At 43.3% G+C, this 27,316-nt stretch overlaps 1 protein-coding gene across 3 annotated transcripts in view; it reads left to right on the top strand.

Moving 5' to 3' along the window:
• CMIP (c-Maf inducing protein) overlaps positions 1-27,316 on the top strand; it is a 131,634-nt gene that overhangs the window by 80,790 nt on the left and 23,528 nt on the right. For all 3 annotated transcript variants that reach the window (XM_065028331.1, XM_065028333.1, XM_065028332.1), the window contains exons 4-10: positions 15,656-15,817; positions 17,004-17,045; positions 19,321-19,383; positions 20,839-20,919; positions 24,155-24,258; positions 24,843-24,947; positions 25,840-26,193. In XM_065028331.1, the coding sequence (XP_064884403.1) occupies positions 15,656-15,817; positions 17,004-17,045; positions 19,321-19,383; positions 20,839-20,919; positions 24,155-24,258; positions 24,843-24,947; positions 25,840-26,193 (911 nt within the window). The remainder of the gene's footprint in view (positions 1-15,655; positions 15,818-17,003; positions 17,046-19,320; positions 19,384-20,838; positions 20,920-24,154; positions 24,259-24,842; positions 24,948-25,839; positions 26,194-27,316) is intronic.

Genomic DNA, 27,316 nt, shown 5'->3' with positions numbered 1-27,316 from the left:
TAGCAAGTAGCTGTTTCCCATAAGAACGGTGACAGGGTTTAGTCACTGCACAGGTACTTTACACTAATAAATTATTCTTTGCTAAGATGGAGATAGTTTTTATGGGGTTTGTTGCTTAATAGTTCAGAGGAAGAGCACCTGCTAGCTTTCTGCTCTTTACTTTGGTTGGTATTTGGCAGGTTTAAGTGAGATCACAGCAGAACTAAGAGGCAAGACAAGCGGTGTATCCAGAAGGAGCATGGAGGAGCGCAGTTATGTGGTCGACCTCAGTGAGGTTTATCTCTATGAGCACCACAGCCTATGACTTGAAGAGCCAGGTGCCAAGGTTCATCTCACTCCATAATTTGTATGTTTGATGATTAAGCAGGTAGTAAGGGAACCCCCAAAAAACCAGGAAGCCTGTTATTCTGGAATGGGCCATTTACACAAAGCACCAGCTGGCAGAGAGATCACCGCAGCTGTATTATAATTGTGTGGTTGTGCTGATGAATTATATATTTGTCCAGTGGTCTTACAAATAATAGGTCAAAATACTTCTGCGGGCATGTAGAACACAGATGCAAACTGGTGCAGATAGCTGAAGTGGTTATTTGGGGGAAAACATTCCACAGAGATGAGCTTGTTATTGTTCCAGTGTGGTGGAAGTATTTAGGGGTTCCAGCTGAATCCAGAGCCCCACTGTACCAGGGACAACATGTAGGTGGAGCAGGAGACCTGGTCTTCCCCTGCCCAAACAGGGCTGGAGGAACACATTTTACAGATGGCAAACGGATATTCTGAGAGGTGCCAGCAGTGGGGATTGCCCTCCTGGATCTTAAAACAGGAATACTTTAATTATGGTTGTGGGAGCAGATTCATATTCTGTCAGTGCCCTTCTGGCTCCTTTCCTGTGCTTCAAGATGTGGGACTCATATGCTGCATATAATCTGAGCTATCTGGATAGGTCCAGTGAATAGCTGCATTGTTAAATGTTTGGGGAAGCTGTTAAGGTTCAGGCATGTACTGGTTATCCTTTGGTCTTGTATGAAGGTGCTAAGGTCTGTGAGAGAGCTTTTATGTGGTGTAGTTTTGAGGATTAACATGATGTGGGAATTCAGTTTGCCAGGTAGCACCCTACAAATAATTTTTGCCCTAGAGGCAAACATTGAAATAAAAATCAAGAATAATTTCTTTCTGCAGCCCAGAGAATAATAAAAGAGATGCTACAGATAAACAGAAATAAAAGAAAACCCAACACATAATTATCCATGTTTTAGATCCAGCTCCAAGAGGTTTTATGTGTCATCCAACTAACTAGCTGTCAAGATGCTTACACAGCTCTTCAGATGTGACTTTCTGCCTGAATACCGCGCTCATAAAAGAAAGCCTGGATGTAGGGACAGACTGTTCCTTACATAGTCATTTTCTCTTTGGGTTTTCCATTTCAAACCCTCTCACTAAAGGTTACTCATAATTCTACAATTAATCTGCATATCAGTGTGTATCACAACTCCTGAAGGATTTTTGGCCACCTCAGCCTATTTTTAGGAATCCTGATTTCCTTCAGGTTATAGCTAAGCCAAAGTATCTTTGTCCAGAGAATCAACATAACATGTTAACAACTGTCCAGATCTTCAAACGTAAACAAATAATTAATCCATAATGCAAGAAACATTCCTTTCAACCAGGGAGGTGGGGTTGAAACCATGATATGTAATCTTTGGTCTTTGGAAGCTGCTAAGTCATAACAGTGTATCAGTAAAGCTAACAACACTTTCTGTGAATATACAAAAGAGAGTAACACATGCAGTTCGTTGCCCTTTCTGGGTTTAGGCTGGATACAGTGGTGACCAACCACTTCTGTAGGGGATGGATACAGCTCAGCTTGGCTTGGGACTGGTGTTTTTGGGACACATACAAATAAGCAAATACGTACCCTTGGTATCTTCCCAGATGATATCCATCTTCTTTGTTTATATCTTGCCTTCTTTAGGCTAAGGACTTTCTGTGTATTTGTACAGTGCCTAGCACATAGAGGTACCATCCTCTGTAGTCAACACTGAACTGTACTACACTGTATTAGTCATTAAAAGACCTGCTTGACTAATTTAGTAGCATGTTGCACTTGAATTAAAAAGGATGTAAGTGGTGAGGTCTTCTCCTAGGGTCTTTAGGTCTTCTCTTGTGATCCAGCATACAGGTATATGTTTTTCGGCAGGGTGCCCCTAAAGGTTACACAGGGCATGTGGCATTTCTTAGCATGCTCGACAGTAAACCCTGAACATCGCCCTCATTGTGGGATGTGGGTTGCTTGTGTTTTCTAGTTAGCTGAATGATGCAGCAATGAAACATGTCAGTTGATGGCCTTTGGGGGAATGTCCTGAATTGACACAATACAGAAAGAACAGATCTAAGTCTGCAGTAAAGCGTGAAGCATGACTCAAGCTGAGCTTTGTGTGCCTCTGACCTGAATCTTCTAGGCAGGCTTGTCTATACCTTGGCTTTCCTACTGATGCTATTAACCAGTCCTCAGCTGTCCCCTAATGAGTAGTGCTGCCTCATTAGGGGTTTTACCCATCTGTGGACAGTGCAAATGTGTGAATTGTAGAATTGTTTAGGCTGGAAAGGACCTTTGAACATCATCTGTTCCTCTCCCCACCCACGCCGCCCTTCTCCTCACTCAGTGCAGGGTAAACTTTGAAGTTGTACAAGGTTGCTGAGAGTCCATACAACCAAGCTGGGCACCCCCAAGCCAGACACAATATTCATGTGTGGTCTCACAATGCTGAGCAGAGGGGAGCAGTCGGCTCCCCCATCCCGCTGTCCGTGCTCGTGAAGCCCAGCACACGTATGCACCCCTGACTTGCCGTCGACAATACATTACCTTTGTTTTAAAATTCGTTTTCTACACAGACACCATGTTTTGATTCCCCTGAGTTGGGAAACTGGAACAACGCTGTCATTTGAGATTTGCAAACATTTTCAATTGAATGCTAAACCAAGTCATGTCGGCCTTCATTCCAAAACTTTGATTTCGAATTAATACATCCCTGTTTCTCATAGGGATTGTTGTATCTGTGTCTTCAGGAGATAGATACTTCCATGCACAAGCAGTCCTGTTGATTGCAAAGGGATATATATATATATATATATATATATATATATATATATGTATTTATAAAGTCATACTTAACATATATATTTATAAAGTCATACTTGACCTGAATGACGATACACTTTCTGGTCTTTACTGTGTCTAGATTACGAATTCCTTGCCCATTAGTACCGCATACTTTTTTATACAATAGCTGTGGGTGAGTATCAGTTTTTGTATCTAACTGTGAAAGTTCAGAGGGAGTTATTTTTCTGGGCTTTAAAACTGCAAAAAATTAAGTTGAGAGGAACTATTCTCGAAAGTGTGGTAAAGCCTTCCTTGTGTAAAGCACCTTTACAGTTTTGTCACCATGGTAATGATTAAAAATAGTGCTGATACAGGAGTGGGGCTTATATAGAATTTAAATGATGACATTAAAGAAATTTGTAGCCTTAACATCTTGGTAAATCATGCCTTAAAACTATGAGATCAGGAAAAAATCGTAGCGGTTATGGTTAAAAAGGCCTATGTCTGCCATTTGTATTTAATCACCTAATTTATGATTTGAGAGGTGGGACAGCCATGTGCTGTTCCGCATAGTGAAAATAGTATTCAAAGAGCTCAGTGGTTCTTTGGAGGGGTAGTTCCTGGACTTCAGGCCCTCTCTTTGGTGGTTACACAGCACATGGGACTTGTCTGTTTCTTTGCTTTCATTTAGCTGAAAACCTGAGATATTTTCACAGAACACAGAAGTTCACATTTTGTGCGATTTTGAGGTGAAACAAGAAATAATTATCACACAATTAGACCAACAACAGATATTTTTTTTTCTGTGTATTTTTTCTTTTTCCTTTTGTATCTGTATAGGAGTCGATAACATGTTACTGGGAGCCTGAACTGTGGAATTAAGTTTTGTGTTTTGAATCCTCAAGGCCTTGAAAGAATTGTGGGCTTTGACAGCACACGAGTTTTGGAGGAGCAGGTTTCTTGTTTTGATAGATAAAAGGCAGGCCACAAGATTTTGGCTGGTGGTTTTACTCTTCCCATGGAATACATGGGTACCAGTTTTGGGAGGCCATGAGCAGGTTTTTAAGATAGCCAGAACCTCTTTTCTGCAGGACTTTGAGCATCCTGATGGAGTTTCAGACTGGACTTTACACTTTGTAGGGAACAGATTCAGGTTCCAAGTGGTGTGTTGATGGATCTGTGTTGCCAAGAAGAGAAGCTGGTACCAGTTAGAGCTTTCTAGAGAATGCAGTAGGACTAAAAATCCATATATTGGCATTTTTCAGTTCCTGATGCACCTCACGGTTAGGTTGATGTTTACTGCCAAGATTCGTTCTTTGGTATTTGAAAGGTAATGAGAAATGCAGCTGAGTCTGCCTGCATGGGGCTCTCCAGTGACATCCCCCTGCTCTTCATGTGGTGCTTGAAGATACTGCCCGATCTATAGTCTGAACAACCTCACTGCAAATTCAGGAGTACATTGTGGAAATCTTGTCATACTTAGAGCTTTTAATTTCCATAATGTTTATTTTTTGTAGTTAAGTATTCTCCCCTACAGCTTTCTTTTTTCTTAAGACATCTCTGTGAGCACATGAAGTCCATTTTCCTGCGTGACTTTGATCAGTCCTGGGCCATCTGTTATCAGAAGCAGCCTGAAAATTCTTGGCCTTGTTTTCCGTTTCTGAAATCTCGGTTTGCAAGCGGTAACGGTGCTGTCGCAGCAGAACAGCATAGATCCCACTTTGGGAAGTGGAAAAGAATAGATGAAAAACAGACAAGATGTTGACAGAACTGGATCTAGACAGAAGGTTTTTTCTTTCATGTTTTTAATTAATCACTTGTGATGTTTGAAGAAGTTGATACAGGCAGAGGGGTTAGGTTTTCTGTAAGCTTTTACTGCCTTTGCATTAGGAAAATACCCCACGCTTTCAGAGAGACGCTCGAGCAGGTCCCTCCCATAAGGTCCATCTGCAGCAGCGGCAGCTGAGCCTTGTCTGTGCTCTGCTCTGGCTTAACACGAATCAGTTTAAATCTGGGAGCTGGGTATCCCTGTCAGCACAGCGCTTTGTCCAGCTGGAGAGTCTCTCGGCAGCACGCTGAGATGCCAGCCGGGATCCGAGCCGCCGCTCTGCCCTCACCCACCCGTGCGCACGCTGGTTTCTGTACCCGTAGCTGCCTCCTGCGTTGCCAAAACGGGCTTTTTTCTTTTCCTTTTTTTTTTTTAAGGAGGTAGAACTCAAGCCAATTAAAGGCCTAGTGATGAAATCTGAGTAGAAACCAGATAGTTATTTTCTATCTTGCTTTGGCTAAGTCAGGACCAGCTCTAAATTTTCCCCTCTAGACTTGGATGCTGTCCTATTCAAACTAACATTAGGTCTGAAGATAGAGGGGTGTCAAAAACAGCTGAATAAACAGGTTGGCTTGTTATTGTGTACTTAGGTCTCAGCTCTGAAGAGGAGTAAATACAATTGCTGGAGTGTGTTGCTTCTCAGGAATGCTGATCTGCTGGCCAAGAGAGATCCTTGGTTTTTGTCCTGGAGAATTGCTCCTCTGCATTATTCCAGGGCTGACCTTATGACTAATTCTTTGCAATTCAGGACTTCCAGGTCACGGTGACCGCTAGTTTCACCAAATTACAACTTCTCCTTTATAGCTGTCATAATATAGAGCTGCACCAAAATTTGTCTCTCGTTCAGTTTCTGAGCTGCAGAAAATTCTGGTTTCAGGAGGATCTCTCATGAAGACAGAACAAGACTGGTAGTATTTCCCAGGAGTGTAATTATGCTCCTCACATGATGCATTGGGTGTGAAAGCCTGACTCTGGGAGCTGACACATGCTAAGTGCTTTGTTAAGGTGCTGTCTTGGGGCCCAATTCTGCATTCGGGGTGCTCTGATGATGCTGGGTGTCAGAAGACCTACGTGATCCTGAAGGAACAAAGGGGATCTAAGTGTTGGTTTGAATTTCTCTTTCCCTTCTAGCACAGTTTTATCCTTACATTTCTCCTAATGTAATTGGTGTGTTGAGTGCATCATAGTATACATGATCTATTAGAGAATTGTAAAACTGCTGCTAATACCCACAGAAATCTGGAACAGCATGTTTCAGGTATCACAGCCTGTATCACCTGCCCTTGCTCTTGCTATAAATCACATCTTCAGTTTGTCTGTCACACCTCCTTGTCTTTTGTTTCCCAGAATAGTGATTACTTCAAAATTTAGAAAAAAAGTATCAGAAAACAATGCTAGTAAAATATGCCCTTTGTTGCCCTGTCTTCATTCAGAAGTCAATACATCACAGCTGTTTACCATAACCTGGTCTCTGGTTCTCTTTACTGTTGTATTTAAGATTGGAATACTAGATGAGCCTGTGTGACCAGAGGCAAGATCCATCAAGGACAACTGGGGCTGTTGTGAGTGACTTATTTGCATGTGTCTCTCACAGCGAGGTGAGCAGCGGTCTAGGTAGCACCCCAGAGATCTCCGATCCCCTGCGAGGAAGCCAGATTTGGGATCGGAAAACTGAATGCTGCGAGATTTGATTTGGTCTTGAATGTCACACAGCATTTGTACAAAGCAGAAAGGAAACAAGCAAATTGCGGAGATTCAGTGGCATTTTGGGGGGCTAAAGAGCTGCGGGAAGTGTGGGGTTTTCTGCTGATGTGGTGCAGTAAGATGGGATGTGAAAACACGGAACGAAGTGATGGGATTATTCCAGATGCAAATGCTGCTCTGAAATCTGCGATCTCCCTGTGAGAAACTGGGCAAGTAAGAGCTCCAAAGCCCAGTGGTCTGAAGACAGAAATACCCTGCTTTTCTGAAGTCCCTTTTAAGATGCTTGCAAGCATCACACCAGTATTCAGGATCTGTGCTTTCCCTAAGGCTCTGCAGCAGCTTTCTGACACAAACATGTTCCTTGAGCCGTGCACATCTCTCTTGCTGACGACATTGATGATGCAGGTGCACAAGAGAGAGAAGCCAATTTCAAAGCCATTTATGGTGTTGAAGTGCTAGAAACTCAGCAAAATAACGTATTTGCCAAGGAGGAGAAAGTGAAACAGGTGGGTAAACGTCCACTTGGAAGGTTTTGCTGACTGGTGAGACAGGAGGAGGGCAGGAAAAGCTGAGAGTGCTCATTGCTAGCAGTGGAGAGTAATAAGGAAAAGGGATGACGTGGCTTTCTAATCGGGTTTGCATATCTGGGAAGAAATAATTGCTTTGTGTGCTACTCAGTGCTACCTAATCTTACTGGCATTTCCCGGAAAATAGAAGGGGAATGGATTCTTTTTCAGGGATTATATTTTATTGACAGTTGCTGCAATGTGGAGCATTAGTAGCCACTTAATCCCGATTTGAGGTGCTTTCTCTGGTGGCAAGTTCTTCTGGTCAGAGTTCTTATGTGCCTGAAATTACTGGCACGGGTTTTGCAGCCTCGCAGATGAGGCCGTGTCCTGTTTTCCCCGTGATGACCAGCCCTCTTGTGCCCAGGTGGGATCTGGAGGCTGTCGTGTCAGCGTGGGGGCATTTCTGTGTGTCAGGTACACTTCGTGGCTATTCTTCACCGTGGCCTTGCACGCAGCTTTTTCTTTAGCAAACCTGGTCAAAGTGCAATGGCGATAAGATTGCGCGTGTTTTTTCCCACACACTATCTCCTCTCTGCAGTGGCAAAGCCATTTATTCCCAGTGCAGGCTGAGAGCTGGTGGATGTCAAGGACCAGGCTCCACAGACACAGTCGTCATGTGTAGAATATGAAGTGTAAAGCTATTAGCAACCTGGATTGGTTCAGTTTGGTGTCAGAGGCATTCTGTAACACAGTCAGTAATGTTAGGTCTCTGCACAGAGAAGCACACAGCAAGGACCACATCCAGGTGGCAGTTAAAGGGCTTTCTGCTTTCTGTTTGCACACTGAACTCCTCACTCATACAGGGTCTGCTACACTTTATTTATTTAACACTACTCTCCCCCACCCCCACATACTGCAATGCAGTTAGTCCACTGAAGGTTTTGGAAGGTGCGGAGTGTATATGGTACACATATTCCTGCTTTTCATCTAGTAGTAGTCTACTCTTTTTTTTTTTTTTTAATGAAACATGATTTTGCTGACTCCAGCTCCTGCTGCATAATCTCAAATACAAGAGCACGTCAGACTCGCACCCCTCTGGAAACTGTGGGTTGTGCCAGAACACCGAGATCCCGACGTTCAGACAGCGTCCGTGTTGAGCATTTGCTGCTCCAGAGAAAAGGGCTGAAAATGCTGCAGCGGTGAGGTCCTGCGAGAGGAGGAGGTGGTTGTGCCTAAACATCTTTGGAACCTTCGCTCTGAGTCAGAGGCTGTTAAAGTGCTGTAGATCAAGCAGAGTATGTGGCTCCTGCTGTAACTGTGTGAGTCCAGCTACCTCTATGTAAAGGGGTTTTTCACTCATCCTGCATAAGAGTTTAAAGCGACTCAGGAGGGTTTGTAAACCCCACCAGCCTACAGTTAGGGCAGATCTTTCTTCTACAGGTGGGACAACTGTGGTGTTCAACTGTATTGGCATTGTTGAAGGTTTTTCTTCCTGCTCAAAATCAAGAGGAAAAGGTGTGTGACTTTTGCTTAAAAAAAACAAAACAACAAAAAACCCCACCCAAATGGACAACATATGCTTGTGGACAACATATTTTAAAATATCTCTTCTTTTGGGGAGATAATACGTGGGATTTGCAACCCAAGATCACAGCCGTGTTTCTACCAGCATTTTTTGCAAGTAAGGAGTGGCCTGTGCTTCTGCTAGAAACGTATCTGCAGTCATAGTGAAATTCCGCATAGCCAAAGCAACATTAAAAACAAACCCCAGCTTGGCTCCAATACGAAAAAATATGGAACAGCAGTTGCTGTGTGCAGGATGAAAGCTGAGGTTTTGCCAACCTGAAGTGTAAAGCTGGTGCTGGAACCGGGGCCTGAAGAATGGCAGTGTTTGCCAAAAGGAAATGGAAGCAGGGATGGAGGATTTCGGGGAATGCATCAATGTCGTCTGTGCCAAAAAAGCTCTCCCCTGTGGACAGGTCTGGTTACGATAGTAACCGCGTTATCCCATGCAAAGTGCAGCTGGAGCCACAGTTGGCCTTTTTGCATTTTCTAGCTAGGGAAACGGCGTCTTGAACACGGGACCAAGGGAGAGCTGGCTGTGGGTAGGCCAGCTGTGTTCTGCATCTCAGTAACCGAAGGGCTCTGTGCAGGAATCTGAGAGGAACGCAAGACACCAGCAAAAACAAAACCCAGTTTCTCTGCTTGGTAGCGGGAAGATGTGCCCTCCCTGCTGAGGGGGCTAGAAGGAAGCCACAGTTTTTGAGTTGGCTTCAGTTTTTGGAGGCACACAGACACTAGTCACATGCAGGTTTGTCTTCAGTGGAGCCCAGACATTTAAGATCTGCCTGCCCAGTGGTTTTGGTTTTCTTTTTCTCTTCGATAGAATATCCTTCCTTTCCCATCCTCTCATCCCCCCTGGTTGCTGAAGGATATTTTTGCAGGAGTCTTGAGTGCATCATAGAGCAGAAGCCCAGAAGTATGGTCAGTCAGGTGACAGCTGTGTGTTAAGAAGGTGGAGATTATAAATATATATATATATATATATGTATACACAGATATATAATACTCTTCAGGAGCAAGTTCTTCAGTGCATTAACATCGCAGCTGCCCAGTGTTGCTGTGGATGAGGAGGCTGTCCTGTGAGTCCCCTCATTCTGCTTCCACTTTGCACTTCTCTTGATTCAGGCAGAAATGTGTTTCATCCATGTTTTGTCCTTTTAAAATTCTGTTTATTTCAGCATTCTTTTACTTTGCAGTGGTACTGTCCCAGTGGTATCTGAGCAAAGGACAAACTCTGCACCTGTGGGAAGTGTCTGCGTGGTTGTTCCAGCTTGTGCTTTAGTAACAGCTGAACCCACGTCACCACTTGCTGAACCCGTTGAACTCTGTCGGCTTTGAAACGGCGCCAATCTGAGTGTTTGGGGGTTCTTGCCTGGATTAGCTGAGATCTTGAGCAAGGTGATAGACACTGGTGGGAAAAAAATAGCTGAATGAATGTAGAGTGAAAACGGGGGAAGATGTTGTGATGGGGAAACACAGCACCAGGGTATCAACATTCAGTTGCTACAGCCCCAGCGCGTGTTGGTGCTTTTACTGAGGGGTGCCATGATTTAACAATCAGCATGGTGGCCTGAGAATCTGAAGATCTCAGTTCTGCTCTGGTCCTGGCCTGTCGTATGACCTCAAGGAAACCACCTCGGTTTTCTTGCTCTGTTTCTCCTTCTTGCCTTTAATCAAGAGTGTGAGCTGCTCAGGGCAGGTACTGTCACTTGATAATTTCATTCACAGAACAGATTCATGGGTGCCAGTCTCAGTGCAATAACCAATGGTGATTTTGTCAGAATCTCTTTTTATATGAACTGGCAAAAGATGAAGTCTAGTTTATAACGTTTCCCTCCAGTACTCCGGCCTGTGGCAAGGACCCTGTGGGCAAGTGAGCCTCAACTGAGGCAACTGCATTCGGAGGAGCAACCAAAGCAGAGAAGTTGATGCACTTCAGCATTTAGCACCGAGTAAAATGAAAAATGCAGCAAATGCCTTGACCTGAAAACATGGTAGAGCGCAAAATGTTGCTGCTGCTGTTTTGCAGCCATTCTAGAGAGCAGCACGTTAGTCTTTCTGTGCAAAATCTTCAGAAGGTCGTGAGCAGTTTGGTTACTGCAGCATGAGCAGTGTGAAGTCCCTGATTTGGAAAATTTCTTATAATCTCCTCCCGGCCCCAGTCCTTTGCCTGGAAAGGGACTTCTTGTAGATTCAGTCTTTTCAGGTAAGTTGCTTTTTTCCTTAAAATTGTCAGAAGTTGCAGGCAGGAACTTAGTTCAGAAGGCTTTCAGTGGATCCACGTGGTGATTTAAACCCATCTCTGGCTATCAGAGAAACTTCTGTTAGCAACAAGCCACATATTTTTCAGAATACCGTGAATTGAGTGACACCTGCTAGAATTAAAAGCAGAATATGGATCTAGCTGAGTTCTGGGGGTGCCATGCCACCTTTGTTTTGATGAGGGTAACAAGTTAATAGACAAAATGCCAGCAGGTGGTGCTCAAGAATACGTGGTACAGCTCCTGGCCCTTGTAGGACAAACCAAGCACGTGTGTTGAACACCACAAGCAACTCTTCCTGTTTCTTGTTATGCAGCTTTTTAACAAAATGTTCTGCTGCAGTGGAGAAAACCGTTCTGGTGTCTGCTCTCTGTGGTTTTTTTCCTCTGTACATTTGCATCTAGCAAGAGGCACCTCCATTTTACATAAGTGCCGTCAACATTAAACTGTAACTCTAGCTTGGCTCAGCCATCTCTGCAATGAGCTGGGGAGGACCTCTGTGCGGGAGCTTGACCTTTTCCCTTTTCCCTTTTGTTGGAATTGCCCTCGTTGCTCAGCAAGAAATAAACAATTGCTGGCACACACAACCTTCAAAGTCAGCGCTACGTTCCTGCAGTAGCCGTAGCTTCTCCAATAAAGAAGCAATTAGTTGCGTGCTGTTGTGCGGTAAAAGGCTGAAGGGCAGAGAGCTAGAATTTAACAGGCTATTCTGGACTAGGGTTGGTAATTTTTTTTTAATGTAATGGAGATAGTACTTGCTGATGGGCAGAGAGGTTCTCAAGAGTATAGAATGTTTCCTGGCCACCAGCAGCAAAGCAGGGATGAAATCTGGTTATCAGCAGGGCCGACTTCATCCTGCCCTCTTTGGATCAGGTGCACCAGCTGCTTTAAGATGTTCCCGACATGGAAGGTCTTGCTAGGGCTGATAGAGGCACTTGTTCCGTGCCTTCTCATTTTGTGCATGAGAGTCCATTTTTCCCAGATGTCAGCTACATCAGTATTATCACTCTTGTCCAAGGAAGTGGTGTATGAGCAAGGGCTACAGGATGAGGCCATTATGGGCTAGAAAAACATACTAAGAAGTTACTTTAAAAAGCAGAAAGTTTCCTAGGCTCTCCTGAACTTTCTGTTCAGTATTCAGAAGCTTTTGAGCACTGATGGGAAAACCACTGCTTACAGATTTCTGTCGCAATTGCTTGCTTAATAACACTGGAAAAGTAATTTTTCACATGGATTTCAATTCCTCCTCCTCCTTTAAAAGAGAATTCAGACATATGTCGTTGGGTTTCTGCAAGACTTAATTAATTAGAGTGATTTGAGAATGAAGGATGCCCTGTCAGTGTCATTTATTCCTCATGCTACTTCTTCTGGGTACTTATTAAATTCAGTGGTTTTGCTTTTAAAGTCAGCATAGCAACATTTTGGAACAACACTAGCCATGTGGTTCTGGCTGGTCAGTAATGAGGAGGGTCAAATTCCAAGTTGGCATGTGTTATTTTCACTCCCATAAATTGTTGGAGGAGCTACTGCTTTTAGTGAAATCCCAGTGAAACCGGATTCACAGACCAGTATTTTTCTTGCACGCTCTATTAATGATAAATGTTGTGTGAGTATTTTCAGCAACTGAAAGCATCTTTTACATCCAGGGGGAACGAACTCCTCGTGTGTGTTGGCAGCCCTGTTCTCCGATACGGGTCTTTACCGGGCACTTTGCTTTTAAGCTCAGGAGCCTTTCTCCTTGCTCTGGAGTTGGCGCAGGTAGAATAGAGGTAGAGTAGAGCAGATGGCTGGGTGTTGGCTAAGTGCTTGCTGATACCCAGCAAATCACTTCTGTAACCGACTGATAGGTTTCAGGCTTTAATTGAGGCTTTCAGGAAAGCGCTCGACAGTGAAAAGCATTCTGCTGAAAAAAGCAGCAGCGTAACCATGGGCAAAGGTTCAGGAGAGCAGAGTTCAGCCCTCTGGGGGATGGCTCCTCTGTTTAGTTATTTATTTATTTTCTGGTACTTTCCCACCATCACTTGGGACTTCTGCAGTGTTGCGTGCGGATTACGGCTCGGTATCTCGGCGTGGAGCAAACCTTTGCACTGAAAACGTGAAGCAGAGACAGATAATTTGGGATTTTCTGCATGGGGTGGGCTCAGCGTGTCTGCAAAGGTGCCGTCCCGTGATGTTCCCCTTGGCCCTGCCCGCTCTGAGCAGCAGCTTTTGCAGGGAGTACAGCTCCTGCTTTTTCTCTGATGTACGTCAGCACCATCAGAATTTTAATTTTTAAAGGGCATCTCTACAAGGGAAAGGGAACCTCTTTTGCTCCTCCCTCCCCAAGCAAGAGCGGATTTGACAGCGAAAGAAAGATATTTGTGGTGGGGTTGTCTGAGCAGCGTCCTGTTGGGCAAGAGGGTTTCCTTCAGCAGTCCCGAGGCTGGAGAAGCTGCTCCTCAAAATCACGTTACAACTCGCCCAAGTCAGGGGCAGCCCGGAGCTGCTCAATGCAATAATCCACTGGTCTAACACTTGCGCTTCCCCCACCCCGCCTTTTTATCCAGCTTTGAATTTGATTTCTTTGTATTACAGGACCAAGGAATAAACTTCAGCATGGGAAACGTATCTGTTGAGCTGGCTTTGTGTAGTGTCCTCGATTAGTCAGAAAGGGGTTGCTTCAAGTTACAAAGCTGGCTGGTTGGCTTTGAAGTTTAGGTTTTATTTAATGCTGGAGTGGGTCTAACAGAAAGACCCTAAAAAAAGGCACTACATGAGTAAGAGAAATGAAATTCAGGTTTCCTAAAGAGTCCAAGAAATCCATGATGATAGTAGAAGTAATACTGGTAGCTTAAAAACACTGGTGGACCCTCTGTGTCCCAAGGAGCTCAGAAGTAGGAAGATTTTTGCTCAGTTCTGAAATCCCAAACACATTTGATAGCGTCTGCAATGTGTTTTTATGTTCCTTTAGCTTTTCAGTGGCTTAAAATGCACTGAAAGTGTGAACTACTGCCAGTGTGCTTTTGTACTTGCATGAATTTAATTAAAAAGATAATTGGATTGCTTTATCAGCCTTTACATGTCAGCCCGGTGCCACCCTCTTCTCCCCCCTCTAACAACATTGACAAACCCAAGGCATCTGAAATCCGTGTTTTCCGGCATTGTTCTCTTCTCCCGTGTTTCAGACAGGGTACAGAGGTGCTGTGTTTTCCGCTGAGCGTGAGATGTGCTGCCCTGGTGGGAAGGAAGCGGCTGATGAGCAGAGCCAGCCCGTTTGGGGGGTTCCCGCAGGGCTGCCTTGTGCCAGCCCAGGGGGAAATGCCGTGTAGCAGCAAAGCTCCAAAACAAAACAAAGCAGACCGACCCACTGCGGGGTCCTCTGCCTTTATTACACTGGTGACGTGCAGCCCAAAATGTGCAGATGAAAATCTGCAAGCTGCCTGACACGGGCAGTTTTTGTGCTTTTCCTGGAAATACTGCTGAGGGACGTAAGATCCATTTTTAGTGCAAAACCCTGATATTTTCATGTAAACAGAGAAGTGCCCAGCACGCGTTGTTTAATAAACCCAAGGATGTATCCAGGCTTCTTGACATCCCTTGGACCAGAGAACCAGATTCACACACAGAGAGGAGCGGGAGGGCATGTGAACGGAACCAAACACTGCGGGGCTGGTGGTTGTTCCTGTCTGACAGCACAGCCCCATCGCTGTCCGTCCCGCTGTCCATCCCCGCTGTCTGTCCCGCTGCCTGTCCCACTGCCCGCCTTGGCAGACCTCTCCCAGTTCCAGTGTTCGCTGCGTGGTGTTTTCAGCAGTGGCATTTTGATGCTTGTCATCGTTTCCCTGAGCTTCTAGAGTTTCGTCAAGCCACCTCTGGGGATTTGGGAGGGTGGGTTTTTCTCTAAAGAAATACTATTTATAATACAAACCAGCCTCCATTCCCGTCATTTCTGGCAACATGGCTGCCGAGGAGGTAAGAATTGTCTTTTGCTTATCCAGCTGGTCTGTGGATGGGGCAATCGGTGAAATAGCTTTGGCATGGCCAGAAGGAATGGGGGCATGCAGGGGGTGGGGGCAGATGGGATTAGGGAGTCAGGAATGCTTTTCTTGAGAGTAGAAATGCCGTTGCGTGGAAGACTTGGAGACTTTACAAGTTAGTTTCTGTAACAACTGGAGGGTGGCAACACAACTTTTCAGGATCCTTCAAGACAGAAGAAAAAGCCTGTGGGTCTGCTGGAATTTTTCACTTGGAAATTGATTTTAATTCATTCTGAATGTGAATTCACCAATTAGCAATGTAGAATAAAGTATCTGTAGCATGATGTTTTGATGGCTTCTCTCACCCTTCCTTGATGACTAACTCTTTTTAAAAGAACCCACAGCTTTGGAAACAGCGCAATACAAGGTATCAGTTACTAACCTGAGGAATAAGGTTTTTGCAAGAGGAGATGGTGGAAAGAAAGATGATCTGGAGTTTAAAAACTTGCTTTAAAATAAAAAAAGGAAGTCACAGTTTCTTATTGCTTCCACATAAGAAACTGCTTTAAATGTACGAGGTTTTCTATTTAAATGTTTTAAGTACAGCTTTTAGGAAACAGAAAAGGCAAAATTCAAAATACAAAGCAGCCCACTTGACAGCTGCAGATAGGAAGAACATCTCCAGTCAAGGGATTTACTGTGGTGTCAGTGCGACCCTTTCATTTTTCTTGCAGAAAAAGATTTACAAGTACAAGAAGGTGCTCAGTAACCCCAGCCGCTGGGACGTGGTGTTGAAGGAGATCCGGACGCTGGTGGACATGGCGCTGACGTCCCCGCTTCAGGATGACTCTATTCATCAAGCACCACTGGAGATTGTCTCCAAACTGCTCTCCGAGGTATGAGCTCAGCAGCGCTCCTGCAAGACACTGCCAGATTTAGATGAGACACAAATGGTTAGAAGTTTGGGGATGGGTTTTATTTTAATTTGGTCTGCGAAAATTCTGCCTCTGAGTCTGTTCGTGACTTCTGCTGACTTGAGTGGAATATGTGCTTGCTGGGGAGAAGGAGAATTTGACCCATGTTAGGTAGATTTCTAGAAACAAAACAAAACACGTTCCTCTTGAGGCTTTGTTGTTGATTATTTATGGTAAATTTATTATGGGTCTGATTCATGTCTTATTTCAAGCTGGTGGTAAAACTCCCTTTGACTTCTATTCCATTGGCTTTGTTTCCATGACTGATCATTCTTGCAGCAATATGTACACACCAATAAATTCATTGTGCGGCTATTATATTATTACTAGTTCTGTCAAAGAAAAATATTTTCCTTCTTCACTGGCATCTGTCTTCCATTTATAGCATCTATTTCAAATATTTAACTTTTCACAGACAGGAAATGTAACACCAAGTAGGTTTTTCATGTCTTTGTTCTGATGTGCAAAGATTTGTGATAAGTGAAGAAGTTGTTGGCTATTTTTCTTGCAGTAGGCAAAGATCTTAGCAACCCACAACTTAGTAACCTCTGAATGGATCGTGCTGCTGAGAAAGCCAAAAGCGAACTCTACCATAAGTGGTAGCATAGGTGATTTCCAGTAAATTTATTGGCTTTTCCTGGTTCCATGTTTGAAGAAGGGATTTCAGGAAAACTGCAGCAATTAGTTTACTACCAAAAAATGATATACAACACCACAACAATAGTTTTATTAGTTTTTGTAGAAACATAGAGCATGTCTTAAGAAAACATTTCTAAGAAATCTATCCCTACCTTTAATTTTCCAACTGATGGAGACCTACTCAAACTCACTCCTAGTGTCTGCATGCTCAGAGTTCATGGCTGGGGTGGCTTGAGTCAATGTGCTGAGGGAGAAATGGAAACTTGCAGAACCCCTCCTAGCAGATAGAATAATATGCTACCTTTGTTAAGAGATTTATTTTAATTTGATTAATTTTATTGTGAAACTCAGCAATTGCATTCTTGAGCCTTTCTGCTTGTGTCTGGTGGTAGCTAAGAGGACTGTGAATGCTGATGTGCCAACTCAGAGTGCTCTTTGCTCATTCATTTCTTCTATTCCACTCTTTCAGAACAACAACTTAACCACTCAAGACCATGAGAGCATTATTGTGGTGAGTACCTTTCTGTCAAAATCTGAGGACAAATCTGTTTTGTTTGATAATGCTTCTATTAATGCTTGCCTCTGCCCCAGTGAAGTAGGGCAAATATGAAAGCGTTTCCACCAATGCTGGTAAACATGGGCAGGATCAAACCCATTTGTTCTACTGTTTTTGGCGAGGTTTTGTCCTTCCTCTTCTCTTGTTTCGTAGATGAGTGACAATAAAGTTTCTTTGTCAACTTATATGAAACAGCACAGCATGTTGAGTGTTAGTGGTCTCCCCAAATGGCCTCCTTACTTGGCTGCACTATGCAATGTTCGTATCTCTATATGTACTTTAAATAGTCAAAAAACATCATTTCCAGATGTGCCCTATAAAACCCTTAAGCTTTGTTGCTTCCTGAGGGGCCAATACTACCAAATAGAGAATGTCTCCATTGCCGATGGTATGTGAGCAAGTGATTGTTTTTCTAAGTGTGGATATGTGTATGTGTCACTGCAGTTTAACCCCCTGCTTATGTGATTTACAAAAATATCGTCTTCAATTTTTCACTTTTCTGTAGGTTGCATTTGGTTAGACATTGAAACAAGTGAATCAAATGGCAGCTCTTTTCCTGTGCAACAAAATGTAAAATCTCAACCATTTATCAGAGAGGTGGAACTTCGTTCCTCATGACTCCCTGCCGTTACACAGCTAACCTGTGCTATTCTTAGGAAGCATTGCTAATACTGTGTATATATGTAGTATCTTAAAAATACACAGTGAATTGTTGTGCAGATGGAACCAGCTTTCTTTCTCTAGATGGTGCTGGAACAGATCAGTGTTATAACCGATCTCTTCCCAGTAAGGAAGGGGAAGCACGTGTTGCTGTAACTGGGCAACGCGAGACAGTGAGTTTGTGCTTTTAACCACAGCACACATAGGGAAATATGGGCTGCTCTCAGCCTTCCCCGCTGATCATACAGACGAAGCCGTGACCTGCTTGACAACATCTGTTGTGGTTATTTCCTACATTCGGTAAGGACTGGGCCTAAACAATAAAGCTCATTTTTCTTAGGCTGGCAGCCAGGCGGTTACCTCTCCAGTGCAAGGATCCTCTGACAGCTACCAGCCAGGTGTAAACACCTGGGGATTTTGCAATCTGTGGCTCCTGTGGTTCGACAGGTCCTATAGCAAACACTCCAAAAGGTGGATTCAAGGAACATCTTTAGCTCAGGTGTTGGATGGGGTGCGAGGATGTTTCAGTCTCACTGAACACTGTCTCAGTCTCTACCAGTCCACCATTGCGGGATGGCACAGGGTGATGAACAGAAACTCCACAAACGTTATGTGTAACTAAAGCAGATCTTTGCAGACGTCCTTGGGTTTAATTGTCAAAAGTCACATTAATCTTGACTTGTTTGTGTGTGAAAGTGGCTATTGTGAAACACAGTCATTGCAAGCAGGCTTGCCAGGGCTGGAATCCTTAGGGAGACCAGAGAGAGAGCAAAAAACACAGCAGGCTGCCTTAGTAAAACTCCAGATGCCATCCAGATAAAATATCTGGTGTTCAGTTGCTTAATACAAAATGTCCTAGCTGCAGTGTTTAGCCTTACTTTTAAATGGATACTGGGAATCCCTTTAGCTCAAGACTGGCAAAGCCTGAAGGCACCATGACGTAGAGAGAATTGTTCTAGTACTATTTTCTGATTTACAAGGGAAGTAACAACAGCATAAGTTCATTACACCCTCAGTGGCAGGTATGGCACATTGGTTTGCATAGCAACAAAGAAGGAATGGTTGATCTCAACTTTCATGGAGTTAGATTGTTGATTTTGATGAATATAGTTCTCCAAGGTAAGGACATTGCTGTGTTACTTCTAGTGGATTGTTTCTCACAAAAGGAGCCCGAATTCTTTTATAAAGAATGTGTGTGTGTTTCAGATTTTTCATTTAGGAAGATGTTATAATTGAAACAGTGAGCCAGATTAATCCTTGCTGTATTACAACCTAAAACAATTGGTCTGCTCCTGTCTTCATTTAAACCATTATAAAAGTTGTACTCTTTTGCTGTGTTTTATGTATTTACACTGGTGTCGTTAAAGCAAAATTTTCCAGAGGATTCATAAGAGAGATGTGCTTGAGCTTACACATAAACACACAGCCCATCTCTAATTTCTCTGTTGATGCTTTTGTCCTTCTTTTTAAAATTGAGCTTTTTTTTTTCCCAATTAAATATTTCCCTGCAAAACGCTTAGTCCAGGTGCAGTGCTCTAATAATTTTTTCTTTCTCTTTTCCTTTTTAAAGGCAATTGCACCTTTGCTGGAAAACAACCATCCTCCTCCTGACCTCTGTGAATTCTTCTGCAAGGTATCAGAACAGTTTTGCTTTCTGCAATCTCATAGTTGTAAACGAGTGTAGCTCTTTGCAGAGGTGGTTGTTCTTTTCTTTCACCCCTTACCTCATGCCCAAATTGATTTCAGTGTTTGATCAACAACCAATGATATTGGAACAGTTAACAGCACCATTATGATAGATAGGTCCGTGTCCTTAGAAAATCAGACTGCACAGTTCCGATACGCTGTGAGTTAAAATGCTCAGACTCCCACATCCCAGTGTGGGTACCAGAGATGTCCCACTGCACGTTCTGTTTAGCTAATGCAAAAAGTCATTGGAGTCGCTGTGTTCAGATGTGTTGGTAATGTAATGCATAACTCAGCCCTAATGGAATTATGTCACCGGGTAGTGTCAGTGGAAAGATTGTAAGGACCCATCCTCTTTCTTGGTAAATCTGTGCTTGTGATGCATTTTGCATCTTTTTCATAAACTTCTGAGTACTTCAGATTGCAGAACTTCTGGATTTGAAAATGCAGCTTTTCCTTTAGGTCCGCTTGTATTTTAGTTTCAAGTCTGCTTAAATTTACTTACTAATGACTGGGTACACATTTATTAAACATTGTAGATGCTGCCTATAATTCCCATCAGCAGGTTCTTCCTAGAGAAATTAAGTCAGGTTTCAGAAACTCCTCTGTCTGTTGCATTTTTATAAGTCAGTCTTAGAGTCATATCTCGCCTTGGACTCAAGGCACTTCTGTTCCTGTGGGGTTTTTTTGCCTTTCGTCTCTATTAGAGGTGGGCACCTAATTATCTTTAAATGTGTGGGATGGGCTGTTTATGGCTGTGGGAAGGGAGATGGGACATGGACTTTTCCTCCTTGTAGATGCAGAACTGAAATGGGCAACGCTAATGAGAAGGTTCATGTGTCCTCAAAACTGGCCCTGCCTTGAGCGGGGGCTTGGACCACATGCCCTTCAAAGGTCCTCCCCAACCTAAATTACTCTGGCCGGTAGATCATGGCTGTGTGTTTTATTCTGTGATGGGAGAGTGGCTTGTTGGTACCCTCCAAGATCCACCACAGGTTTTTAGCTTGGACCCCAAGGAAAGGAGGTTTGTGCCCTTACGCTGCCTGTAGCTGCGCATATTTTTGACCTCAACCCCTTGACTTTTAAAACTGTTAGCAAGTTTCAAACAAGTTTGACAAAATGGGTAGAAGTCCCAAAAGTACTACGTTCCAGTGACTTTTGTGACGAATAGGGAGTAGAGAAAGGAACTTGGGTGGTTCCTGAGCTCCTGTGCTAATCTTCTGTGGGATGGCAGCAAGTCCATAGGAGAGAGCAGTGTTACAAGTACCCTCATCCTAGGAAAGATTAATTTAGCGATTGGATTTTATTAATCTCGGGATAATCCATGCATGGGGTACAAAGCCAGAGGAGACCCATCTTCATACTTTCTGCAGCTCACAAAATGACTTGTTGCTCGTTACAGCACTGCCGAGAGCGCCCGCGGTCCATGGTTGTGATCGAAGTGTTCACACCGGTGGTACAGAGGATCCTCAAACACAACATGGTGAGTGCACTTGGGAAGGGAACTTGGTCACTTTGGACAAGTTCTACAGTGGGACCTTTCGTAATTAGCAGCTGCTCCATTGCCTGCAGTGAACACAGCACTGCCATATCTGAATTTAACCCCCCAAACTGTGACTATAAAGCAACAGTGTGTTGCTTTATAAATGCAGAACTAATTGAGCATTTAGTGGGACTTTGAGAAGCATCTAAGCAAAGCCATGACTTGAGGAACGTTTCTTTTGGCAGCAGTGCCAGCATATGCAGCTCCAGCTCTCTCCCACCTGGCTCTTGGCTCCTTATTTACTCCCCGCATGCCATCCTTGTAGTTTTAATGGTTTAAAATCAATTAAATAACAAAGTCAGTGTTGATTTAGAGCTGAGGACCCCCAGCTCTCTGGATTTCTGTTTTTCCTTAGACTCACGTCCAGTGAGTTCTTACCTAGGTTTCCTGAGTTTACTTATGCTTTTCTGCTATTTTTTTTTTTTTCCTTCTCATTCTAGGAATCGTGTTCTCTGTGATTTTATAATGGTTCTCTCCCAGGCTTTCTCTCTTCTCCTCACAGATCAGCTCCTTGCCAGTGATTGAAATAGGAGACTTCCCTGCTGGCTTTGCTCTCCCCACCCATACACCAGATTTTCAATCTCTAACTCTGAAGATATCCTTACATGATCCATATTCCTTTCCTGAGAGAGGTCTAGGTGTTTACCAGCCCTCTATCCTCTGTGTCATGTTAAGTTTCCTGCCGTGGTTTTAAGCTACATGAAAAAATGTTACTTCACAATGCTGTGGCAAAGAGTTATAAGTACATAAAATATTAAAAGCAATTTAATTGGCTGTGATCAAAGGGAGGTTCTGATAGCTCTGTAGCTACACAATCACCTTCTTTTCATTAACTGATATAATTTCAGAGACCATCCACTGTCCTATCTGTAGCATGAACCCAGTAGAAAACAGTTCATATTTCTTATTTTTACAACAGTATTATTATTTAACTCCTTGAGTTTACAGAGCTATGTAGAAAGCCCAAGATGGCAAAACGGTCGTATTCCTGGCTCTGTGCCTGTGCTGTGCAGACATGTAAACATTTCTGAATATTCTGTAGTGTTCAATTAAATATTCTGTAAATGTTATTCTTGGATTTCGGACCAATTTTTTTAAAGCATCCAGAGCTCTTGAGGGGTCTCAAATAAAATCTAAATGCATAGTGTAATGCTTGTATTTGGTTAGCTTCAGAGAATTGGGTATATTTACCATACTTAAAATTTGCGGATTGAAAATCAACATGTCTGTACCGCAGTGTGTAGTCAGAGAATTTACGGTGTCATATATTAATTGGAGTGGATTTGGGCACTTTACTGCTCTCCAGGGACTTCTGTACTGAATAGTCTTTTAGAGAATGTGTGTGTGTGTGCATGTAAATAAAGTTGCCCTTTAGGAGGGCAGGGTTGTTGGCAGTAAACTGCACAACCTTAGGAGGCCCTGTGCAATTCAGGGTGCTCAGACTGAGCTGTGTGTTCCCACCTTTGCCACTAATTTGCTTTTTGATAAGTTTACGACAAGTTTTGTTCCACAGTTTCCCACCTGTGAAATGGGGAAAGAGCTCTTCGTTTGTCTATCAGTTTGAAATCTCAAAAGAACAAGGGTAGATTTTGTCTTGCTGATGCTACCGGTGCCTTGCAGGACCGGAGGCTGTTGTGTGCGGAGTTGTTTGGGGAGTGCTCAGCAACCCTTCTGTACCTTTGGATTTCAGCTGTTTATAGGCTCGTACCAAATGTTGGAATATAAGCACTATAGTTTATTTTTATTTTTTGAAGCAAATATTGGTAATGTGTATTGTGTGCCCGGTGTCAGGGCATTGTACTGTGTTTAGAGAGAGATTTTATTTTAGAGCAGTTAGCAACAACATCCTCTTTATGATCTCTTGCACTATCGTTCTAACTTCTGTTAGGACACGTACACGGGTTAAAATATTTCATAAACAAAGTGTGACTGCAAAAGCTATCTTGCAAGGAGTGTCCATGAAATTCAATGGCACCAAATGATACATGAAGCGCACATGGTCTTATGCTGTCTCAAACCAAGTGTATTTACACCTGCCAGAAGGAGTTGTGATAAGTTTAATGATTTTAATTGTAAAACCAACTGTGGAATTACCCACAGTCCCTTTGCTGGGTGAAGTTACCAGGTAGCAACTCAGCACTTAGACACGAAGGAGACATTTTTATGCCCAGGCTCATATTCACATTTTTGCTAATTTTCTCTAGCTGTAAAACCTATGAGATGTTAATACACGTTGTGCTATAGAAGTGCCTGAAGCCAAAATAAGTAACAGAAGGTTTCAGTGCTTTGGGAGTATATCTTCCTTTTTGCAGACCGCCAGTTCGTTACCATTGGTGGCATTTCTTTTACATTTCAGTTGCCATTGATTGATTGATTGATTGATTTTTTTAGGATTATTTTTCTCCTGCAGCCAGCTGCTGGAGGGATGGCTGGGAGGGCTGGTTTGTCCTCAGTGTGCCTTGTTCACTTGGAAATGTAGCTGTGTAGTTCCGTAACACCTGTGTAATAAGGTTACACCTGTGTAAATGTGAAGAAATGCACTGTGGAGTAAAACTCACCAGACAGCAGATTTTACTCCTTTTGCATCTAAAAATAGCAGGTGACGTGGGGAGATGCAGGATTTCGTTAGCAGGTGCCTTTCCGACTGCAGGATTTGAAGAAAGTAACTGTTGAGCTCGCTTGTAAAATTCACATTGTAGCTGGAGTGAAATCCCTGGAGAAGGAGCTGATCTCTGGTTTTGCACTTGATCACTTATTGATGGCATGTCAAAAAGATTTTTCTTTAAAACCAAAATAGATAAAGGTGGCAAACGTGGACCTAAAAAATGATTTTTGAGTTGCATTTCTGCAGCTATGAGTGGAAGCAAAAATGGAAACCGAAAATAAAAATGCATTTCAAAATAAAGGTATAAAGTGAAGTGTACAAAAGAAATGTAAGTGCAGGTGGGATTTTTTTCATTAAACGCTCAGGGTGGGTATGGGGGAAAGAGGAGAATTGGAAAGCATGTCACCAGTGGGAAGCACACCAGTTCAGCATGCAGTGATCCTGTGCTCTTGAAGCTGCCAGCAAGTGAAATCAGTTGTGTTTGAGTTGATTTCTTTTGAAAACCCACAGTTTCAATGTACGTTGCAGGCATGTTTCAGCGTCTTCACTGAATCTCTCCTTTTCGGACAGGATTTTGGGAAGTGCCCTCGGTTGCGGCTGTTTACTCAGGAGTATATTCTGGCTTTGAATGAGCTGAATGCTGGAATGGAGGTGGTGAAGAAGTTTATTCATAGGTCAGTTATATTTAATTTATGGCGTATTTCCAGTCCTTTGTACATGCTTCACTGTGTTACTTCGCCCAGCCTTGCTCACCAATTTACTGACTGTTAAAAGTAGCTGCTGCTTTTTGGTACCAGCAAACAGCAAATAAATTAGAAGAGTCCACGAGACAATGTTCCTGAAGTCTCTTTTGGTTTTTTTTTTTTAACAAATTCTCAAGCATGGCTGGGGTTTTTTGCCTAGTTACGCACTGGAAGCCAATAGACTTTGCTGTGTGTTCATTCTTTTTTTTACATTTAGACCCAGAGCTTTTGCAGAAAGATTCTCATCAACTTTAGACCATGTAATGCTCAGTCGCATGTGAGATTTTGGAGGGACTGTAGAGATACCACGTCAAATACACTGAGGGTACAGCTTAGCCTTATTCATAATTAAGCCCATTGGGTAGGGATTTACAGGGTTAAACTAACTCTCTTTTATGGCCCTTCTGAAGATTCCCCAAGGTTATCTGTCCTGTTCTGGCACCCTGTTCTGTCTGACTGTATTTGACCACAGAAATCTTCCTCACAACAATGTCATCTTGGTTTTTGTTTTTCAGCATGCATGGTCCAACTGGACAGTGCCCCCATCCCAGGGTCCTGCCAAACCTTGTAGCTGTTTGCTTAGCAGCCATTTATTCGTGTTATGAGGAATTTATCAACAGGTCAGTACTAATTCCCAGTTGACCACGTTACTCACTTTCAAACCCGTGGATCTCTAAGCAAGATCAGTGTGAGCATGGGTGTGGGTACATGAGAGCTTGTCTTTGTTCTTGCTCTGCTCACTGCTATTATTATACGTGGGACTTCTGGTCAATCACACATATATTTTTATATATATGTGACTGTATTTGTTACACTCTGTGTGCTCGAAAACCTGAAAGATGCACATGAGGGGTGTGTTACACCCAAAGCAAAGGAAATGGTGAGATCTTGAGGACGTGTTTATGCGTACATGTCTGTGTGTCTACTGTTTGAATCTGAGCTGGTTTCACAATGCTGTCTCCATGATGGTGAAGAATTCGATTCCCGACTTATTGCAAAATAGATGCTGCAGTTTTTGACACACGAGCCAGTTTCCAGTAGACGCTGAGGGTTCTCCTCTGCTGTGTTTCCTGTTTGTTTATGCTTGTCTGACTTTCCTCATGGTAGAACATGGACAGAGCTTGCTTAGTGTCCAACAAAAATTACAGATGCGAGGGCTGCAGACAAATGTCTGGGCATGTACTGTAGCCAGATACAAACTTGGGCATGGATTCTGTTACAGCTTTGCACAACTTGGATGGGAAAGTTCACCTTTATACTAAACTGGCATGTCAATTAGAGTCATTAAAAGCTTGAGTCTTTGTAGAGTAGGGGCTACAGAACCATCCTGGTGGAGCCTTTTAATGTTTTTTAATTGATTTCAGTAATCCGATTCCATGGGGGAAAGCAATCTGGTGGGCTGGGGCGAAATGCAGTGGGAAATTGCAAAATATCTTGGCTTCTCAGTGTTGCACTATCTCTCCTGCTCTCATGTCTGGCTATTGAAATTATTTGTTTATTTTTAAAATTCAGTCGAGACAATTCACCAAGCCTGAAGGAAATTCGGAATGGCTGCCAGCAGCAATGTGACCGAAAGCCTAATCTCCCCCTCCGCCTTCTGCACACAAGTCCTGACCTGGTCTCTCAAGAGGCCACTTTGACTGAATCCCGTCTCAAACCAGTTATTGTCACTTCCAATGAGATCCACGTGGAAGTGGAGCGCAACAACACAGCTAATCAGAAGATGACGGCCAACGTTGGCAATGACAGCGAGCCCAACCTGATTGACTGCTTGATGGTCAGTCCTACCTGCAGCACCATGAGCATTGAGCTGAGCGCCCAGGCAGACAGGATCCTTGGCTGTTATGTTGAAATACTCAAGATGCTGTGAGTAATTATTTTAAATGGCTTTTTCCAACAATGTCATCTTAACAATGGGGGGCTTTTTTCACAGGCCTGTTGTCTTCAACATTTGTGGCCAGCAAGAACATGGTTATAAATCTAACTCCAGCTCTAGAGAGTCCACCCTTTGAAAGACACATCTGGCACTGCCAATAGCATTAGGAAGATGAAAACGGAAATCTTCTTTGTACAGCGAGCCTCAGGCATGTTACAGAAGACAGGATGTTTTTGCCAGTGGTTTCTGTTTTGTTCTTGCCCACCAAAAAAAAATATAAATCCAATTATCTCCCCCAGGGCTCTCGGGATGGCCTGAGACAGGTTTAGAACAGACAGGTCTGTGCCAGGCTCGGTGCCGGTGCGGTGACAGGCAGCGCTGCTCCCCTGGCTCCAGCAGGACTTGGGTGAGGTCTGTGTCTTTCGCTTAGGTGTTCTCCCTTCGCACATTTGTAGAAGTTTTATAACCAGCTGAGATTTACTTGTATTAGAGTGTAGCGTCTATTTGTCAACCAGTTGCTTTGTTCCAGCAAACCTGTATTAGTGAATGAATGCTCAAATAGCCTGTACAAAATGATGGCTCCGTGGTTTCCTGGGAGGCAAATCCTCAGAAAATCTTCAAGAGGAATATAAAAGAAAAAGTTCTTCGGGAAAAGCTTGTTTTGCTCCTGGATAAATAAATGAAGTGACACAAAAGGTGGACTATGGAATTGAAGCTTCTGATAGAAGTGCAGTAAAACAATCCAAAACAACTTCGTTGACTTGGACAGCCAGCTCTGCTAGTGTGTTGCAGTGTGTCTTCAGGCAAACTGTAATATCTCTGCATTAATTAAACAATGTAAGGCTTAATGAAGTAATAGTTGAGTTGTTTGGAATACAAGATGCAGTGGATTAAATTTGGGCTGTGCTGTAGACCACGAGCATGTGGCTGCAGTGAAGTCAAATGCAAATCTGGGTGTACGCTCTTGAGGAATTAAATGAAATCCAACTGCCGTGATCGAGGATTTTGTGAAAGTTTTCTCCCGCGTTTCTATTTTTTTCAAAATATATCATACCAATTTGCAGCATAATTCTTTCACTCACTACAGAGCTGGCTTGCAAATACATTCACAAG

Source organism: Columba livia, chromosome 13 (genome assembly GCF_036013475.1).
Source record: "Columba livia isolate bColLiv1 breed racing homer chromosome 13, bColLiv1.pat.W.v2, whole genome shotgun sequence".
NCBI classification, from domain to species: Eukaryota; Metazoa; Chordata; class Aves; order Columbiformes; family Columbidae; genus Columba; species Columba livia.
Note: the sequence above shows the minus strand (reverse complement) of the source record. Positions and strands in the feature narration are given on the sequence as shown.